This window comes from Odontomachus brunneus, unplaced genomic scaffold (assembly GCF_010583005.1).
Source record: "Odontomachus brunneus isolate Ranch 3 - 2012 unplaced genomic scaffold, Obru_v1 Obru_scaffold_083, whole genome shotgun sequence".
Lineage (NCBI taxonomy): Eukaryota > Metazoa > Arthropoda > Insecta > Hymenoptera > Formicidae > Odontomachus > Odontomachus brunneus.
This window is the reverse complement of record NW_022639533.1, coordinates 767,747-790,254: the sequence shown is the minus strand read 5'-3', so window position 1 is coordinate 790,254 and position 22,508 is coordinate 767,747. Positions and strand designations below refer to the sequence as shown.

General features: G+C 44.0%; 1 protein-coding gene across 1 annotated transcript in view; it reads left to right on the top strand.

The window, feature by feature from the left end:
- Positions 1-184: 184 nt before the first annotated feature.
- LOC116847780 (glucose-6-phosphate 1-epimerase) overlaps positions 185-22,508 on the top strand; it is a 37,612-nt gene continuing 15,288 nt past the window's right edge. The window contains exons 1-2 of the mRNA XM_032823136.1: positions 185-520; positions 1,205-1,256. Of these exons, the coding sequence (XP_032679027.1) occupies positions 451-520; positions 1,205-1,256 (122 nt within the window). The 5' untranslated portion in view covers positions 185-450. The remainder of the gene's footprint in view (positions 521-1,204; positions 1,257-22,508) is intronic.

Genomic DNA, 22,508 nt, shown 5'->3' with positions numbered 1-22,508 from the left:
TTAGTCAATTATTCGCTCACTGTTCGAGTCTCGCACACTTTCCGTGCGCACGGGCTTGAAACTCGGCGCAACGAATACTGCAGGATTCTCGGCGCTCAAGTCGAGCTTCTCCGCACGCCCCGGTAAGTCCCCTCTCGCTTTCCATTGAACAGTAATACGCGGGCGGTGCAGAGCGTGTCTCGCAGATTCCGCTTGCTCCGCCGTCGGTATAGGTTGCACAGCTGCGTCACTCGAGCACCGTGCATCGATTCGAGCGCTCCTTACAGCCTGACTAGTTTAGCGCGACGGCCACGGTAAGGTCTCGCGCGCCACGATACGCCGGCTGTCGCGCAAAGTGGTGGTAGGGTGACGGTTTTGCGACGAGCGCGCGGGTGGGGACGAGGTCGAGGGCGTTGAACAAAGGTTGGATGCGTCGGTCGGCCGGCCGGCGGCCGCATTCACGACTCAAACATGGCAGCGGCTACCAGCGTTGTCGTGCTCGACAGGGGCAACAACACCACCTGCACCATCAATTTACACGGTGTGTGTGTGTGTGAATGTGCGTGTGGTACGCGCGCCAGTGTGTGTGCGTGCGTGTGTGTGTGTGTGCATGTGTGCGTGCGTGCGCGCGCGTCCGGTGAATCTCCGTCTCGCGGAATGAGAATCCCGCTCGAACTATCGAGGAAGCGCGGCGGGTATTCGCGGCGACGGCGAAAGCTCGAGAAGCGAAAGAAAGCCGGAGCGCGCGTCCCGAGAGAGCGTCTTCGCGCAGCGCGAGTTCGCGCCCCGTCGATGGTGTGTCAAAGTCGAAACGACGCGACGAAGCCGGCGCTGCCGCTCCTCCCGCGTGCTCTCCCGCGACGCCGACACTCCTCCGGAACTCTCGCTGGAGTTTCTCGTACATGTGCTTCTCTCTGTGTTTGGAGTGCGCGTCACCGCTCTCTGCTCTCGTCGACGAGCTTACGTTCTCTTCGCGCCAGCGAGCGACGGCGGAGGCAGCGGCAGCGCCGGCCAGTGTGTGGTAATCTCACGCGTTTACAACCGCGCGGCTTCACGTGTCAACATTCAGCGCACCTCGTTTCGCGCCACGCGTACAGCGTGCCGCACGATATCGGCTGATATCGCTCGTAACTCACCGCGATGATTACTCTTCCGGCCGCTCTAGGCACAAGCCAAGTCACGTGCTGTTCCCCCGAAATTCTCATCACAATTTTCCATTTTGCAGGAGCCACCGTGGTATCTTGGCGTGTCAACAATCAGGAACAGCTCTTCGTCAGGTGAGTACATATACATACGCATCTCGCTGCGACTGTACGCGACAGTCTTTTGACAGGCCAGGAGCCGAAAGCGCGCGTGCGATCGGTCTCGCGCTCTAAAAGTAACGCGATTGCCGATTACCTTGACGTTTTGATCTCTTTAATTCAGATTTTAATGTGTGCGTGTCGGCCGCAATTAATTCTATGTGACTTTTAGCACTCTCTTTTTTAACTTATCTTTTTTTTTTCTTTTCCGCTTCTTTCTTTCGCGTACGTATGGAGAGCTCCGACAATGGTTCTGCTTTGGAAATCATTTGAAAAAGGAAGAATTTGATAAGGGATAAATTATAACGTTAAAGTAAAATTCACAACGTGTGGTCTGTGAGCAAACTTCGAAGTATCGTTGTGCAGCTGTTGTCATTTGCGAGATTCACGAAGTAAAACTCTGAGATTGCACGGGTCTTTCGTGAAACGAGCTGTATAGGTCATAAAACACGCTATAAAGTCGTCGAAGTAAACGTTGACGCAAGTTGTAAGGTTACGCGCGAGGTTACGCATCTCAGATGAGATTGAATGCGTTTAGCATGATCGTGCACGGCAATGCGTACTGGTAGCGTCGAAAGAACATTACATGAGCGGTATAACGTAATATTAATAATATATCGATAATAAATATTAATAATATATCGATAAAAAATATTAATAATATATCGATAAGAATATCAAAGATGAATATCAAATCATGACTATCGCGGCAAAAGTGCGAGGCAGTGTAAAATTGACCCGATCAATTTTTGTCGGTTTATGCTTCGCACACATCGAGAAATGCCTACTGCACTCAAACAAATATTATTTGTTTCAAAGTATTACGTAAGTTTATATATCCGCGAATCTAGAGTTTTTATCGTATATAAGCGTCAAATTCATTCAAAATATATCCTGAATCCAAGTAATTTAGCATTTCAATCAAGAATATTAAATTAAAACAAAAATTCGATTTGCTCTCTGGTACATAGAGTCTAAATAACGTTTTCTTTGATAAAGTTTTATGATATTAAAGAGAATAAATTTTTCTGAGTATATGATAATGAGATTTTTTCTAAAATTTATAAGTATATATAAAGACTGGGAAAATTATAAGAATAATTAAAAATCAAGAAGAGGTATTCTTTTTATATGAAAGGAATTACATTATACTTACATATAATATTATAACAAAATTGTATCTATGAAGTGCTTCAATGTTATGAAATTGAATAAGATGAATCGTTCATAGAAAGAAAAAAGTTTACCTAACAATCTAATAAATATTTCCCGGGTTTTTCTGATATCTTACAATAAATATTACGTAAAAAGAAAGAAAAGTAAATTGAGCAACCGCTTTTTTCTTAACAGTGGAATTTTTCACAGTGGCATTTTTCTGCGCACAACGTCAAATGCTCTCGAGTGCATTAATAAGGAAATAAAGCGCTGCTTTTGATGCATTTAACCTCGTACTCGTTGTAATGGAAAAGTCTTCCAGCGGGACATTATCATTTCGAGAAATAAAAACGCGTCATTCATATAAGAAAACAACGGGCTTCTTGTTTCCTTATATAAAGGAAACAAAGAGTTTGTATTGTTTATGATAAATGGCATTGATGGAGAAAGTTATCCGGTTTCCGTTTAAAATGTATCAAGGTATTGTTTGAAAAACCGTGATAGAAATCGGCAATGTGCGGTTAGTGCCGGCGCAATTTATTGTCCGAGATGCAAGGTCTCCGCTATGCTACATCGACCACGAATCACTCCCCGGGAATGACAGCTTCTGGAATGAAAGAAAAGAAGGGGAAGAGGTGGAGACAGACAGACAGAGAGAGAAAGAGAGACGAAAAGAGAAAAACTATTTTATGCTCGCGAACAAAGTCTTTGCAACGAAGCGTTCAACACGCGCAATCAACTCGTTTCAAATCGGACAAAAGGAAGCTACCATCAGTTTATGGTTATGTTGGAAATGAATAAGCGAGCTATAATTTTTAATTTATAACAAGTGCAGATATCAATCGAGATCTATTTTCATTCGCGACGACACGGGAAAATTTCTCATCGCCGTACGTGACCGATCCGGCGTTCTTGCGAAACACACCGGAACGACGCGCGATTTCAATTAAAACGGTGGCAAACCAGAGATCTGCTTAATTACAATTTCTACGCGGGCCTTCTCTCTCACGAATTGATCGCGGAGAATGGTGGGCGATAACTGCGCCTAAAAGATACCCACTATTTAAGGTAATATTCGCCAAAATCCATCTCAATGAAACACTCCCGAAGTCTTGCGCTCGTTTCATTAAAAGAGAGAATCACGGTAACTTTGGAACCAGCTCCCCCGCACTTTGCCGTTCCTCCTGATCATCATCATCTAGCGTCCCCCTCGAAATCATCAATCTTGCGTAAGCAACGCGCGTTTGCTCTCTCGTTTGTATAATAAATATATATATATATATATATATATATATATATATATATATATATATATTTTTTTTTTTTTTTCTTTTTTCTTATCATCTTTCTCTCTCGCGCGGAATATCGTTATTCGCGACAATACGCAACGCGTAGCACGAGAAGGAAGAGACACGGGAGAAGGCGCGCGCGCGCACACCTGCCGAGAAAGAACCGCGTAAAAGCGCGGTGCCCGTGACGATCGCTTTAAAAGCGGCAGCCCGAGAGCAGACGATGAAAAAACTGACGGAGAGAAGGCAAGGGCGCTCTCTGGACCAGTACATACCTTATACACGGGGTTCAGGGCCCCTCGTCGCTTGCCAGTCATCGGTCCTTCCGACTGTAAAGCCACTGTCGAGACTGGGTTTTGTAATAGACCCGCGATAGCCTATCGGGGCAATGACTGCGTGAAACTGATGAAAAATCAACTTTCAACGTTCGGTTTCTCTCGCCGAGATCTCACCAACCAATCGCCTATTTTTATCCGCGTGAAAAATGCATGTGTTGGCCCCGAATCGAAATTTTAATCCTCTTTTTCGACATTAATGTTCCATTTATTTCCGCCAACCAATCACCTATTTCGATACCTCGAGAGCTATATCAATCTTTTTGGATTCTATTTAACCTACTAGCTTTGCTGAAGGCTCTTCTTTAAAACCTACAAATAGCATTTCGTGCATTTTCTGCCATTCAGAGGCGATAAGTAGTTTCCACGTGTATTACACTGATCCTTCAGAACATACAGATGTTAGAAAGGTCATGTCCGAAGTAGGGCTAAAATTTCGACTCGGGGGATTATCACATTTTGGTATCTTGCGCGTTTCGCTGAAGAGGCTGCAACTGTGGTCGCAGTCAATTCTCCTGATACATGTGTTGTCAATCAAAGATTCGTGTGGCGAAGTTAGTGATGATTCATCGTCTGTTGGCGGAAACATTGCTGTCGTGAGAACTCCATCTAGGAATTTCAACGGTAGAAAGTGAGACACATACACACACGACGCAAGACGCTCGGCAAACACGCTCGCAATTTACTTCAATTTCCCTCGAAGCGGCTATGAAAGTTACGAGTCGGTATGTCCGGTCGCAGTGTGATACTTATCGCGACGCAACGCTCCGTGATACGCCAAGCTCTTTAATGATACAGCGTGTCAGTCGGGAAAAATGGCTCTTTTAAGTTCAAAGTACATATCAATAACATTAGACAAATTAGTGCCTTTTCCTGTGTGCTCTACTCGACGTCGGCGGTATTTGCGAGCTGTTCGATTATGCAAGCTATTTTCGCGATTATGCGTATGATTATGAATTAATTCTGATTTCGCGAAAAAGAAAAATTTATAAAGCGATATAACTATCTTAGCGTTGAATTACCTAATACAGTAATGTTTTCGTAGCGCAGACGTTGCAGAGGCGTATAACGGAGAAACGGAACAAAACAATTTTCAAATTTTAGAAAAGATATTAGGGATAAAATTTAGGAATACAATTGTTAATATATTTTAACATACAAATTTTCAGACGATGTATTCTTGGTGATTTGTCGTCCGAATCGTTATCAACTCTGTTTCTCGATCTTTAGCTCTTCTTATTTACGTAGTTCTACTCGAGAGGTCTTTGTCTTTCTGAGTAGACCCCTTTTGTGTAAAGATCTCTCTCGTATATCAGAATAAATAATATAAACAATCTAGCGAGAAACAAATACAAACACAAAATATATGCAATCGTCGCATCAAATGCTTGAAGTGGTCGTCCATTACAAAAGAAGAGTGAAATTAGTGTGAAATTAGTTTTCAGATTTTTTGAGAAAACAGATTTCAAATGATAAAAAAATCACATTAACATAAAAAGTCGCTATAGCGACTCAATTTACGTTAAATCTGTCTATTTATGCCTGCAAAAGTATAAATAAGACAGATTCATCGATCACCACGCGAAAGAATTATATCAGCCGTTCTCGGGACTTGACCGCACCATCGGTAATACGAGAGGCATCACGTGCACCATTTCGATCTCTCGGTTTTTACGGTCCGTAAACGTGGTGGATGTCGTCGTCGAACATCTGCGTTCACGGGGTCCGAGAGCGGAAGCGAAGAATGAACGAAGCGACCGAGCGGACACGACGAGACCACGACAGTTCCATCGGTGCGACGGATCAATCGGATAAATTACTGCTCGTTCAGATTACGATAACTAGCCAGTTTCGGACACGTTTCGGGCGAGATGACGCACGGTGAAATCCAATGCGGCTCATTTTAACCCTCGCCTTATTATTGCTCGACGGAAAAGCCAACTGAGGGGGACGAGATTCTAAGTTTCGTGACTAGGAGATTCGAGCACTGGATATCTCGGCGAGCGACTAAAACGCGAAAGGGTGAGTCCGGCGTGATTGTGCCAAGAGAGAGAAAGAGAAGGGGGAGAGAAAGATAGAGAGAAAGAGAATGTGTCGTAGGCATATTATGTGCCGCGCAACCCCTTTCGATATCAAGACGGTAGGGTGACCTAACTGTTCTTCGCTTCGTTCGAGTATAGACAAAGAACGACAACTACGGGGGTGAGACTCGAGAGCAAGGAGGAAAGAAGCAAAAGAGAGAGAGAGAGAGAGAGAAGGAAGAGGAACAACGACAGAGATAAATAGCTAGAGCGAGTGGAGAAACGCGACGGCGAGGCACCGGGAGGAGCGAAAGGGGTGCGGGTATACAAATGCACGATTCATCTTGACGGAGGGATGGGACGATGATTAAGGGTCCCTCGTCTATCCTCACCGCACGGCTAAAGACGCGGCCGCGTTACCACACATGTGCTCCGCACACTCGCCAAGAGAGAGAAGGAGAAAGGGACCAGGACGGAAAACGTCGTTAATGGCTGCCGGCCAGGAGCCGACCATGGAATTTCAACTCGACTCACGGATTAGAGGTTTCGAGCCGTGGAATCGAAGAGTTCGTCTTGGCTCGCGTGACGATCTACGCACCGTGCGACGAGCCGGCAATTCGATCGGCGAAACCGAGAGAAACGTGCCGGTGGCGGAGAGTCGCGGAATACGGTGGACAGGTGGTCGTTCCTCGTGCTCGCAAATCGGACTGTGCAAACCTGCGTGCAAACTAGGGATCAGAGACTTGGATTTGCAAAGAGGCGACATTGAGATCGATAGTCGCCATTTTGTGTGTTTAGTGATGCGTCAAGTTAACCTCACTGATAACCACAGTGACTAAACAGATATATCTGTCTTATGATATTAGCTTGAATTAGTTTGACGTTATAATTCTGCATATAAAAAAAATACCCCATCAAGTCGTGATATAATAAAAATATCAAGCAATAATAAAAACAATAATTTACCGGAATATGTGCCGCTATGAAAACAATATGGCGCTTAGGCCTTGTGATACAGGTAGCCAATGAAACGAAACTTTCTTAATATCGCATACTTGTAAATTTAAGACTCTACTAGGAATGCGCGATTCCGACTCAATTCTTGAGAAAATCGATTTCTTTAGAGGGCCTAGTTTATTTTGGGTATTTTCTATCATTTATAAGTGCTAAGTAGGATTTTAGTTTACACATACGCTGATCCCTCAGATCCAGGTCAAAAGTGGAACTAAAATTTTGATTTATTTAGTAAATCGATTTTAATTATTTGGATTCAGAATCGACTTTATTCAGCAATTGCCCATCTTTAGCGCAAACTACTCGCGCAAACCAAAAGCTGTGGATATACACTCCCCCATTCAGTCGTTAACAGCTGATCTTTAATTAGACATCGATGGTATCAATGGAGATATCCACCATCGGCTCGTCTCCCATAGGAATAATTCGGCTCACCCTCGAAAGAGAGCCGGGCGGACACGAGGGTGAGCAAGAAGAATGTGAGACGGTGCAGCGGCACACGCATTAGAAATGTCCCGCACTCGCGTGCATTTGACACCGCATATGTCTTTGTCATCGGGGATTGATTCGTGCCGAGCATATGGTGAGAAGAACGTCTGTTTCTAGCATAGTAATGCGAAAGCGCTCGGAGGATTCGTCCTTTTGCGACTGCAGATGCACGTAATATCTCGCGCACGCGCTATTTCACATCATACGTCAGTTTTTTTCTCGGAGACATCCCCAAGAACCAATATAGATCGGTCCTTAGAGCTACTGCAGATATAAACAAAAGATAGTCTGTGGCAGTTTTCAAGCGCCGAGTCCGACGATGCCCCACTCGTCGGTGAAGATAAGAGGTGTCCCCGATTCAACGACGATTAACGTTTATTGTTGGCCGTCATGGCATCGTTTACGTATTCCCAACCCGCAATATTCGTCTAGTCGCGACGAGCAAAATTAACCGTGCTGATTTACGTTAAAAGCGGGCGACGAACTAGCTATACTTAGCGCGCTGTTGTACCGGAATCCTACGGAAACGGAGCCGCGATGAAGACAGATACGGAAAAAGCACAATAAACGATAGCTCGTGGAACGAGAGAGTAGAGAGAGAGAGAGAGAGAGAGAGAGAGAGAGAGAGAGAGAGAAAGCGAGAGGGGATAACAGAGGAGGGGTCGGATGAAGAAAGAGAAAGGATTGGGAGAAAGAGAGCGCTAATGATACCGCGCCAGCCGTCGTCTCGGCTTTTTGCCGGTATTCGGAGCGTAGATTTGCACGAGAAAATGCGACGAAACGGCCGCGAAGGGGCGAAACCGCCACGGTAATCAATGACGAATACTCTTTGCGGGCACGGTTAGTGCGCCCGGTCATGTTTGTCGTTTAATTCATGCGATAATCGACCCTCGGAGGGCCGTGAGCGTTACGATTAACGGGCGCGCAGGAAACCAATCGTAACGACGCACCATGTAGCGCATGACTCTCACGAGTCCGACCGACAGGACCGCGCACAGGACGAGAGACAATCGATACTTATTATGACGCGATTATTTTCGCCCGCGGTCTCCCCTTGAAATGTTTATGGCGGAGCCCGCGAATTCCGAGTCCCATTCCGATTGTCCATCGGCTGCCGTTATTATCAGGATTATACAGAAGGATACACGCGGAAAATAGGGGAGAAAGAGACATGATCCTCTTTCGGGGAGGAGAGGAGGGGAGGGGACATGCCGTCTCCCTCGTGTGTGGTCAACGCTCGATGCCACTTTTTCTCTCATTGTCGCGAAAATAGCGGCCGCTGGAAATGCGTGCACCGTTCGGTGACACACGGTCTGACGCTTATTCGCGGTATATCCTTTTATTGTCGCGCAAGCCATTGTCGAAACTTTGACCTTCCCCAACTTCCGCGAACGCGTTTACGAGGTAGATAATGCGTGCGTCGCGAGCGCTTATCTGACATGTAAAAAGCGCCGTTTTGACGTAGAACACCGGCCGATACTGCCGTCCCGGCAATACGTTTCCGGTGGAGCATTTCGGGGGAGGGGGACACCCCCTCCCCCGACCTCGACGCATCTCGTGTGACTGCTATCGGCTCGATTATCTATCGAGTGTACAGGCAGAACGCGTTTCCGGATTACGAAATCGGACTCGAGAGAAAGAGAGAGGGAAGGGGTGCAAGAGTTGGACGCTATTTGTTGGGTAAAAGTGCAGTTTACGCGACACGCTGATAGCCGTTATCTCGAGAGAACTCTGAGGCTTGGAATTTATAGTCTGTTACGTGAACAGAAGGCACCGAATGAGTTCAGATAATTCGCGGTGATCGCGATCATTAGTTTTTCCGGAGCGGGCTTCCTTCAATTTATTATGATTTTTGCAAGTGGCGAGAGTTAGATACATAAATAAATACATTTGTTACGCGTCCGGGAAAAGAATTCTCTTCAAGCGTCAAAAAATGTAAAAATAAAATAATCATTGACAAAATGAAAAGGACAGAGATATAAACATAAGTAATAGAAGATAATTAATAGAATATGATAATAATTAGTAGAAAGTGCCACATTTTTGTTGCAATTCGCAATTTTTTGATTATTAAGGTTTCAAAATATTCGATTTTGAAATGTTCCAGATAATTTATACTTTGTAGAATTGTTGGTAAATTATGCCACAAATATGTAGATGTAATGCTAAACGATCGTTTATACATTTCGGTCCGACATACGGGAATGTCTAGTAAATCGTTCGCTACTTTAATAACTCTTTTTTTTTTATGTTTATTCTTAATGTGTATGATGGAAAAACCATTATAGATCCTTTTGACTTTAGAATGCTAAACAATAAGCATGCTGCACATAATAAAATCGTCGCTGGTCCACTTTGCCGCCTGAGTCTATCATAATAAGGAATGATATATGCGTCAAAAAATATATTCAAAATAAACTCCTGCCACAGTTGTTGAGAGAACATTGTAAACGTGTGTGGAGCTTTCCTGTAATATTTGTAAAAACCGTACATGAATAGTCCCCAAATGCGGAAATATCCGTGTAGAGATCAGCTTCTTCCTGAAAAACGTCAGTAACAAATGTTTCCAAGTCTTCAATTGGTGAAGTTATGCCGTTGATCCTGTTATTAATTGGTCCTACTTGTTTCGGAATGCTTGTCGATATACGTGGAAAAAAAAGGACGATCGAAGTGATTTATTCTCGCCGAGAGCTGGAGCCGTTTCTGACGGCGTCCAGCGCGGAATCGGCGACGCGTGTGCTGTCATCGCCGCTGTCGGATTCGTGTGAGATCCAGCGGGATTAAGAAGCGCAGCACGGTGCTAATAATGCAGCCGAGATGCATCGAGGTAAGACGCACTCGATCTTGAACCGTCGAGCAATGTGCCGCACCGCGACGAAGGGAAAATAATGCGCGCGCGGCCGCTCCTGAGCAGAATCCAGTTGAATGGGAATGCTGTAGAATGCCGGCAAAAACCGCAGCCAGCGGGATCATTAGTCTACGGGCCAGCCTATAACCCATCGCTGCCTTATACCGGGTGGAAAGAAGTCGGCAGCGAGCGGACCCGCGTTTTTCGCTGCGCGGAATTTGCGCGCGCCAGAAGCTCATTGAAATTTCACCCGAATGCGACGAGAGATATAGGAAATGTAGAGAGAGAGAGAGAGAGAGAGAAAAAGGAGAAAAAAACGTGGCGCGACTGAGCTCGCCTCTGGCACGGACGCACGTACGAATTTCGTATTGCAGCGTAGAGCTTTATGTCGTGGAAGAAGAACAAAAGCCGCCGTCGCGGTCTTTAGATGCGGGTCTGAAATGCGACGTTGTTAAAAAATTAAAACCTCGCCGTCCGTGGTCCATCGTCGATCGATCGATCCCGCGATCGATGCCCCCCCCCCCTCCCCCTCGTGATCCGCATTACCTCCCCATCAAGACACTCGGATTCAATGGTAAAAGTGCACCTCGAGAGAATCTGATTTCGCGCGAGGGACGCAAGAAGACTCCTTCCTAATCCGAATACAAATCGTCCCGATATCGAGCTCATCCCTTCGGCAAACACACGAAACGCGTAGAAAATCTCTACTCAGACCTTTTCCCTTTTCAATTGTTGCTTCGCGTCTAGCGCATAGTAAAGTTGTTCGCGCTCCGCAAATACGATTCTTCCGCTTTATCTCTCCGGACGGACCAACTTCGCGAGTCATTCGTTTTGTGGATTCTCTTGATCCTGCAAACGCATTTCGTTGCGTTGGCGGCCTGCGAGTGTAATCCACTGAAGATCTATTTCGCACTCGTAGATCTTCTATCGCAAATATCTCGTGAATCCTATTTACCTTGCCATATCTCTACATTATGTTATTAACCCTAATCTAGCAAACTAGGATTATTTTCGATCCCGGCCGATTTTTTATTTCGAATTACCTATAAATTAGTGAAATAAAGACTGTTTGTCCACGTATTAAAAACAGTTATAGTCGGTGGGAATATGAAATTTAAATACAATTGAACTACTATTTCAATTGCTTTCATATAAAAAAGGTAAAGTTCTTACAGGATTATTTTTAATCCTAGTATATACTAGATTAAGGCGTAAAAGTGTAAAATAAAGATGATTTTTCGTTATATTTACATTCTTTATATTATATATTACATTAAATATAATATACAAACATATTTTATGTAAGTACTGTAAAATGGAGCTACTTTGCTTCTTAAGGAATTACTTTGCTCCAAAAAATCATTTGAAGACATCATTAGTGACAAATTAAGTTTTCACAATGTGACTGTTTCAATTTAATATTCTTGACCGAAATGCTAGACTTACTAAGATTCAGAATGGATTTTGAATAAATTTGATACTTATGATGAACTTACGATAGATTTGTGGATATACTTATGCAACAAGTAATATCTGCTTGAATGCAGTATGTATGTATTTTTCTGTGTGCACACAGCGTCATTCATCGGATTAAGATGCCGGAAAAGTATGATATACCATGTGAGGGTTAAATATGAAATCTTATAATCTCATGAAAATTTCGCTAAATTCTCACATCAGACCTTATAATGTGCATGCAACTAATCAATATGTCGCGAGCTACAACGGGGCTGAATGAGACGCGTTCGCAACGTAATCGCGCGACCTCACTCGACGGTGACAGTACAGGAAATTGCGTTATAAAATTGTCATTTTTACACCTGATAAGTAGCGAACCCACGAGGTCTTGGCGGCTCGCGCGAGTCATAATATTTTATACGGCTTAGCGAGATCCTTTCTTCTTTCACGAGCGAACGGCTCGCAGAACACACGGCGATCTCTTTTAACGGGCCGCCGCGAATGACACAGTTGCGTCTCCTAATGCAAAAGGGGACAGGGAGTGAGGCTGGGGAGGGGGGAGGACCGACGAGGCTGTTTTGCTAATTGCAAGTTATCCCGAGCGAATACGGAGGGAACAAGCGTTCTCGCGAGCGAGCGAGCGAGCGAGCGCATGCCAACAAACTCAAACGGCGAAAAAGCTCCAGTGCGAGAGCAGACGCGGGCAAGAACTCGCTCAAGGCGGAACGCGCGGCTTAAGCCGTAAAATAATTGCATGTTTTGCAGGACGAGGTGAAATACTACGTTCAAATCTTCCACGTGCAGGTGCACAATTCATTCGACGTTACATTCGCCGCTTAAGAATCGAGGCTCGCGTTTAGCGTTGAAAAAGAAAAATGCAGCTGTGCAGAAGAATTTCTCGGAATTCCGCGAGAACTCGTGCGCGAAATTCGCGAAACGTAAAGAGCTCGTCGCATCGGTTTTGTCGTCTTGCCGCTGCTGTGCTCCCTCTTATCGATCGCGATAACAATGTCGATCTACATTTCTGTCAGGTCGTGGTAATCGCGCGAAAAAGCTGGAAATCAGCGACCCCGTTTCCGCCGCAACTGATAGTCATTGAGCGAGACTCCGAGATGTCCGGTCGGCGGCCGTGTGAGATTTAAAATCCCGTCGGCGACGATGACGGCATCACCACCGAAGAATTCGCTCCGGCCCACTCGTCCACTTATGTCGACGTTATGCACCCGCCTGCAACTTGCGCGGAATCGCCAAATCAGCCTGTTATCGCGGCTCGGCAATAAACGCGCTCAATTCCCGTGTCGAGTGTCGTCGTAGCTGGGACTTGTCGAAAACTGAACTTGTCGTGAATAATGTCACTGCTGATGATGATGCTATAGTCACGGATAATGGACGATTACATGCTGCTAATGTCGCTGTGCGTGACAGAACAAAATGTCAATGCATCTCGATGTTTGCGCAGACAATGTAGCGTTTTACATACCGCGAAGATTCTCCCCGACTCTCTCGCTGCGTCTTACCCGAAGCCGAAGTATCCATTTGTGCCATTCATCTCGGATTTACGAGCGCGACGCCGCGGGATATTACGCGACGACGGTAATTCAACTTTTTACGAATCTCATTTTCATTTTCATCCCTCCGCGCTTTAGTGTCCTCAATTCGAGGGAAACGCAATATCGACAAAAGCACTTCAATACCGTATCTGTATCGTGAGAGAGGAAGAGCCAATGTTCATTTTTGGTATCGAAAGATTAAAAGGCTAATTAAAGGATCTCGCAGGGATCTAGTAAGGGAGTAGACCGTTGTTACTAATAATTTGCCACGTTGATTTCTATTGATTATTTCGAAATTCGGTTAAAATTTAAATCACCCAGAATAGGATGAATAAATTCAATTTGTGAATTTTATTTATTCGCCGTATTTTTGTTGACTCAAACTTGAATAGATTCGTTAGTTTCATTAACTCCTAATTAGGATTATAAATTATATCAAATTTAACTTATTATCCCTGATAGAAATTTAATGCAATTTTCGAGCAGTTACTGGGTAATTAATTAACTTTCGCCTAGCAACCGGAGAGTAAAGCTACTTGGAATCGCAATCAAAATATAACGCTTTTCCTACAGTTGCTGTGTAAGATGCGCAAAATCTGAACATTTATCATTTACTGAACGGAAGCAGAATAGAAAACAAAAAAAAGCTATTCAACTGATTAATAACCAAGTGTACTGTTCATAAAATAGGCAGGTATGCCCTAGTATTATTTCATTTTTTGTGCATACTTTCTAATTAAAAAATTGTAATATTAATAAGTCATAGGGCGCAAATTTCTTTGGTGCATAATGTATTTTCATGTTCTCCATTTATTACATGACTTTTTTCACAATCATCAAATGAAATATATCCTTTTATCTCCATTGAAAAGAAGAATAAATCCACATAGTTTTGCACAGCAAAACTGCTTTAACCACTGAATGAAACTCTCAAATTCAGTTCTTACGCAATATTTTTACAACTAATAAGAATGTATTGCTACTAGAACAACTAAACAGATGTCTGCGCAAACTGCATACATCTTCACTGAAAATATCGTATGTTAAATTTAATATAAATATTAATTAATTTATTATATACACAATTGGGAGAGAAAACTTTACTTTTACATGTAAGTTATAATGAGACACGGCAGTGTCGCGTCGCCGATCGCCGGTGACTCCCCCGACACTGAACGTGTTAACATTATTCTCGGCAGGAAAACCGGTCAAGATCGAGAAGCCAAATCAGACAATTCGTCCCGTCTGATTTGGTGCTCGGCGAAACGGATTATCCATTCGCATGCGGGAGCAGTGCCGCGAATTTACGAGCGCGGCGACGGCGGCGGCGGCAGCGGAAAATTACGACATGGCCTTTTTTTGTCGAGCATATTTCCTCGTTTATCAGCGTCCGTTAGGTAGTTTCCGTGACCGCTTCGAGTAGAGGCAACTTCGCCCGACAAGAGCAGCAGCAGCAGTAGCAGTAGCAGCAGCAGCAGCAGCAGCAGCGGCACCAGCAACGCCCGTGGCCGTGCACCGCGAACGCGTCCAACCTAGTATAAATAGGTTTGCTTCTTGCCGGCCTTAGTTAAACAAAGTTTCACGGTGGTGGTAGACGAGCCGCGGTACGCGGCGACGCGGGGTTGGCTGCGAGGAAGCTCGTGAACCCTGCAGAGCCTCACCCTGCCACTACCGTTGCTGCTACTGCCGCTGTTGCTACTGCTGCTGTCGCTACTGCCGCTGCTGCTGCTGCTGCTGCTGCTTCTGCTGCCGCTCCTGCCGGGATCCGGGGAAAACGCAAAAACCGCTGGCTTCGGCGGAGCTCGAAGCAACTTCGACATATACCGGGTGTCCTGACTCGAGTTGAATGAGAGCACGGCTAAATATCCGCGACGTGTGACCGAGTCCATGCTGACAAAACGAACGGAATCGATCCTCTGGATTGAATTGACGAGGAATTCTACGGAAAACGAGGCAAAAAGTATTCGGATAATCGCGCGAGGGAAGATACGCGACGTCGTACGCGGAGAAGGAAAATAATAAGGATACGTCGATCCATCGAATTTATTTACGACTGCTCCTTACTACTAGCTTTGAAGAGAATCAGAGAGAGAGAGGAGGGGGATAAGAAGCCCCCACGCTCTTCGAGTCGTGTATCATCGATAATCATCGCGAGGCCGCGGTGTCGGGAAATCACCGGCGCGGATGTTCGTTGCCCCAGATAACGAGAAGATAAGTGCGCCGAGATTATACGCTCTCCGTTCGGCGTCCTTTTTCTTTCTCCCGTCGTCGTCGAAACGACCGGCCGTCGTACCGAGAAGACGTTCATTATTACGTTCATAGAAACAGCCGTGTGCTGGCGAGCTCGAACTCGGACTCGAGCTCAAACTCGGACACGCACTTTCACTTCTCGGCCTTGTACTTGCGCGCGATTTTATTCGCGCTTGCACTTGACGCGCGAGTGATTTCCCTCGAGGTGCGCGAACGCGTCACCGAAAACCGTGAATTACAGCGCGGGAATGATATATTCACGAATGCCAATCTCTCCATATAATTCAAAATAATCGCTGATCGGAAAGAGTGCGACATCATTTTCTTAACGTCGTGCAAGTTATTACATGCGTACACCTATATAACTGACCATAAACATAGACTTGCATTAATTAATCCGAGTATGTTATCACTAAGTCTAGAAGATCATCACTAAGAATATAATATTATTTGATTTATTATTCTTATCTTTCAATTTTTTTAAATGGATGTATCTCAAGTTTTATTGACATTAAATTCCACATATACCATCGAGAGATTTAAAAATCAATAAATATTTCCGTCCGTGTATAGCGTACATTGTACGATAAATTTAAACCGATAAATTACTATGCTGGCTAATCAACACTCGGAAATTGCGGATTTTTTTGTTAATCAATAAATCAATTTAGAGCCGTTATTATTAGAAAATTATATAGTTGAGGGGGATCTTGATTTCTGCTGTTGTTTATATATTTATTGTAGCACCAAAGCACCATTTTTCTCCCATTAATAAAGAACTAAAATACTAACCACTGTGGACGCAATATGGCGCTTGGACTTTGGCTACTCAGATAGCCAATGAAACGAGACTTGTTGATGTCGCTTCTCTGTAAATCTAGTGTTGTGAGGAATACGACATCGGTCACAACGGCTGTTCGTTCAGACGGATCAGTAGTTGCGTGCCGATTCGTGATAACGAGCCGAGCGAAGAGCTGCTCCTTGAACGGCCCGCTCGTTGAAACTCGGTCTCGGGACTCCATGAGGCCAGTTTTTCACGATAATTCTCGCGCGCGCACGCGGCGGCCCTGAGAGACGAATTCTCGTCAGTCAGAATTTCACTGACCGATCGTAAATCGCGGCCGCGGCAGATGGCCAAGCTGCCGTCGCTGCCTCTCCTCTTCGACGCCGGCAGCACGTTAATGCACTTATAATGCGTGGCATCCGCTTCTCGCATTTTGCCGCATCTTTGCGCGAGACTGGAGGCACTCTCTTCTCCTCGAGGGCGTCGAGTTACTCGAGATGAAGTGGTACAAACCCGCGCTCGCGCTCGCTCGCAAAACTCCGTTCGAGAACTTTCGGCTGTTAATGACGACGATGGAATTACGTTCCTTCCGCGAGGCTAGCTCGCGAGCCGGCTGGAAATTCTATATCGGCGGCAGCACGAAACGAAAGAACGTTGAGTGTCACGGAAGAATTAATTGCCACTTGTTAATTCAAGGAAATCCATACACTCGCTCCACAACGGACACTTATTGCCAACATGGGGACTTCTCTCTTCCTTTTTTACATCAATGAACAAGGAGATCTGAATTAACAGGAGCAAAGCTTTTCTGTTAAAATTGGCTCTTATGTTTAATAAATTCTTGCATTTGTTGCGCAGTTATATAGTATCTTTTGATGTACATAAATCAAAGAAAAGGACGAAACATAATTCGCAGGAAATACCACCTAAGTTGTTTAAAGTTATTTAAAGACAATGTTACACAGAGAAAAATAATTTGCTGGCCCAGCAAATTTTCTACTAGTTTAGCAAAATCTTTTCATTATTATATGGACAGCAAGAAAATTTGCTAAAAGTACTAATCACTATTTGCTGAATATAATTTGCTGAATCTACAAATTACTTTGCCATAAGAATCATGATGGATTTATATAAGCAGTTACAGTTTTGCTCCGATAGCAAATAAATTTTCTAAGGATACATTACTTTGCATCAATAGCAAATTAACGTGATTCTTAGGGCAAATACACTCAATAAATGTTTTCTATTCTGGCAACAAAACTACTGCTCTGGTAATGAATAATTTGTAAAATTATTTACGTCAACTAAATTTGTTTGATGTCACGAATATACAGTAGTAACGCACACCTTGCTAAAAGAGCAAAATTATTTTTCTCCGTGTAGTTGCGCTGAAATGCATTCAATGCGCGAGAAGGCACGCATCAGGCAATATCTGAAAACGTTAATAAAATTTCGAAGTACGTCAACAAATCCAAAATATTTGTTAGCGAGAACACATACACGATTAATGGAATTAAGTCCGTCATATTGTTGACTGTCACATACTGCACGCGAAACATGTGTCGCTTAATATCGTTGAAATTCGCATTTCGCTTCATTCCACGTGTCGATCGAAGGTCGCTATTACTCCGCGATCGATCTTGATCTGGAGATCGCGACGAGTTCCCGTCGTAATCGCCGGTTTCTCGCGGCGACACGAATTCCCTTGTACAATTCTGGCGAATTCGTTCCGGTTCTGAATGCCAGGTTTAGTAGCTCCGTCGCGCAAGAAACGTTAGCAGCATGCCGCGCGTCGTGCATCGCGCAGCTATGTAATCGTCTTGGGCCGCAAAAGCGCTCGGTCACACCTTATTTATAATATTGTCGATTCACGACGCTCCACGTATCACTTGATGTCATGCGGTTAATTAGCTCTTGCGCGCGCACGTAAACGTGAGCGGATAGTCGACCGTCTCACGGATGAAAAATCGCGTTCACTCCGATCGCGCGAACAAGTAAGATCATTTTTGTCAAGCGGTCGCTTGCCCAACGGCGGCGATTCATTGTTCTCCACCGAAGTTTGCGTCGAGAAAATGAAGCGCACAAGCGCGAGAAAATAATAGGAGAGACCGAAGCAGATTTGCACATTTCTTTGCGGAATCTCGATGTAAAACCGTTCGGACAATTGTTGCGCGATTGACTGTACAAAGACGATATAAGTCTTTCTCTATGCTTTTATGGCAAAAATATATCGTACAAACTGTAGATTTTTAAACGTAAATATATCGTTGTGCTTCTGCAGATACTCAAAGTGAAAAAGATAAGCCTATAAGAGCCATTCACACAGATGGAATTTTATAGTAAAAATTATTATAGAATTTTTATAACCGAGGAATAAACTGGCATTTTGCAGTAATTCATTATCCTTTTGTTTCATGCGTGTCATTTTATATTTTAAAACTGAAATGTACTGTTAAAAAATTTGCTATAAATTTGCTAGTAAAATTTCCTAGTGAAATTTCTATGTTTCTTAGTAAGATAGAGACCTTATTGACAATGTATTCCTTCACTACTAAAAACACAGTAAAATTGGAAAGAATTTATGTGAAAAGAGACTATAATATTCTCTTCATGTAATTATTAGGCGCGATGTTTTAAAAACTTACATTTCATCATATATATACACATAATATTATATCTTATGTGTGTATCTTGTATATATACTTTATAATTTTTTATAATTATATTCTTATTTAAATAACTATAATATATTTAAGGTATATCAACATGCTGCATCGTGATCAACATGCCTCTTGTGCTAATCCAACCTCGGTATCTCTCCTACTAAGGATCCATTAATAATTCGGAATGCATTTCGCATGGTTGATGCCAATTCGTATGTACAAGACGAAATCTAATCTTGCGCTGCCAATTTACAGAAAACGCATCGCCCTGGAGTTTAGTGGTTAGAAATTAGTTTCGAGCGGAGTCGCGCACGAGTTCGCGATCGGGATCGAGGCTTTCTGAAACGAACAAAGCGCGCCATCGTGATTTACACGATGTGTTCCGATGCGGGAGACCGCCTATCTTTTCAACACGAGTGATTTATCGCGGCATTCGCGCAAACTATTGAGACGATCGCTGACTCGATAGGAGGAAAAGGAGAAAAGAATCTGCGTACTCTGTACGCAGATCTCCCTTTCTTTTCTCCTCTGGCTTGATTCTCGTCATTTGTAGCGCGGCAGCTTCGAACCATTTGAACACAGAACTAGACAGTGACGTGACGGTTCGACATAAATCAAGAGTTTACGAAAGTTACAACAGCATCTCTTCCGAAAGATAAATCTCATTCGTTATTTCTACACTGAAAAGAAGATTCGGTAATAACCATCAAGCCTATAATAATAGTTACCAGATGCTTTAGTTAGTTCAATTAAATGTAAAGGTGAACATATAATCAAATAACTTGATAAATATTAAAAAATAACTTCAGCAAGATGTCTGTTGCTTAGACTTGCTAATCATTATCAATTTAGGTACACATGATCAAATAATTTGTGAAATAAAATCATTAAAGTAGTACTTACTTCATTATGTGATAAATGCACTAAATAATCAAATACTTTGGTAATAATTAAACTACTTAGTAGTTATTGCTAAATTATTTGGTATTATTTACCAAACCATTTCATTGGTTTAAGCTTGCGAGAAAGTTGATAAAAAAATAGGACAAATCAAAAATAAGTCAAAACCTCGTACTGGGAAAGTGTCCCTGACCGACTACAATACCTGGACCAGGCGATCACTACTCCTATTAGACTTAAGGAAGCTCATTTTAAGCAAATCCTAAGGCTCTTTAATAGATAAATCTACTTATAGGTCGTGGTGTTTCTGCAAGCATATACGGTCTCTTCAGAGCCCCATTCATAGTTATGGTTATGGGCTCAACTAAATGAAGAATTGGTTCTATTAATTATTTTTCAATTATTACTAGAGACGACTGCGTGGTAATTATTACCATATCGGATACTAATGACCAAATATTGCACCGAAATGTTCAACCAAATGCATTTGTTAATTATTGCAAGACTTTTTCTTCAGCGTATACATAAGATTTCCGGCACCTCAAGAGTTATTCCGCCGTAAGAATAAGTGGGCATTCATCAAAACCGCGGGCAAATTTTTCACGTGCCTACCTCTCGCATCCGCTTTATTTCTTTCTCTCTTTTTTTTTTTTTTCTTTCACGTGTATCGATGATTCGCCGCTGTTTTTAGCATCTCCGACTTGCTAACGATTCATTAAAGCCCAAGGATAATTTTTCACTTGCCCGCTCATTAATATTCCTCCTGTGACGCGAATTTCAAGTCGTCGTTGTCGTCGTCATCGTCGTCGCCGTCGCCATCATCCGTCGTGTAACGCGAATTGTTTGATCCCTCGAATCTTTTCCACACTCCACCTCATGGTCACACATAATGAGTGCGTGTACAAAAGACAGATTAAACCGTCGCGAGAAGGAACAGAGTCGCACGGAGTTAATTCGTGGGTTAATTTAACGAAATAAAAAAAATACAAATAAATGTTTTTCACGCATGGTGGAAAGAAAGAAACAAGTCCGCGTGTGCTTAACTAATTGTACATATCGGATGTCGCTCGCCGATGAAACGGTATCTCGCGTATGATGTTTCGTATGTCAATACAAAATATTGCTTCCTTGCGTTCTCTCGTCGGTTTCAGGGAGAGATTCATCAATATATATATCAAAGAACGTCGTCACGGTGACGCGATAAGGAGGAGTGATAAATAGACGATGCTCGAACTATGAACCTATCGATACGTGTGACATCAAGATAAATTAATGAGAAAATAAATCAAGGGGAACGGGCACAGTTTGTGTTGTATGTACACAGAATATGTCCAAAATGTACATAGCTTTGTGAAATTTATATTAATCGTGACGTTTGTATACTATTTATACTAATACCGAATTTAAATTTATACTAATACCGAATTAATTGTGCAAGCGACATTAATTCGTATTAAATTTGTATATCGCTTCGCAATGTGAAACTGCCACCTGCGAAAATCGCCGTCTATGTCGTCAACTTCGTTCCACCGGGTCGTACGAGAGAGGAGAATACGCATCGAATGTATCCCTCGAGACTCGAGCATATCGAGGAATATTGAGGACGCACTCTCTCGTCACCGGAAGATCGGTGCGCAATTTCGCGCGCTGCCGCAGCCGGCGATGAAGAGGAGGAGGAGAGGAGGAGAGTCGATTGAAAATTGTTGCGCCCATAAAAAGCGTGCGTAACGGCGCACGATACGCTGCGTGTCGCGAAAGTTAATTCTTCCCGACTTCATCCCCTCGTTTTCTTCGCCCTTCTTCTCTCCGCGACCCCCTCGCTCCCGCAGCCCTCGCTCCACAAGTGAAACCCGAAGAAACGGACGGTTGCTCGTCCGAGGTAACGGGCTGGTATTTTCTACATATCGACTTACCCCCGTCGACTTGCGCCGCCAATTACCAAACACCCTGTATATACGCTTGTGAAGCGACGATATCCCCGTGGAAGCCGGGCGTAACCGCGTCGAGAATTGGGTGCTGGCGTACGAGCAGCAGCAGCAGCGGCGGCGGCGGCGGCGGTGGAGGCGGTGGCGATGGCGTGGCGGCGGTGGCGGCGGCGGCAACGGGGAGATACCAGCAGCTAGAAACGACCAGGAGGAGAGAGGTTGGAAACTGTGATGCCCGCAAAAAGCATGGCAGACAGCGCCGATCGTTTTTGCTCGGCGTCAGCCGCGTTCCTACCGCCGCGTCGTCGTACTTCGTGGTGGTACATCGTTCTACCCTCTCTCGCTTCCTCACCCCTAGCCCTCTCCCACTCTTGCATTCATCCTCCCTTCTTGCTCCCCAGTCCTCTTCGTCCTCACTCTCTCTGTCTCTGTTTCTCTCTCTCTGTCTTTCTCCCATAACTCCTCCTCTCTCTCTCTCTCTTTCTCTTGGTCTCTCTTGTTCTCTCGCTTTCTCTCTCTCTCTCTCTCTCTCTCTCTCTCTCTCTCT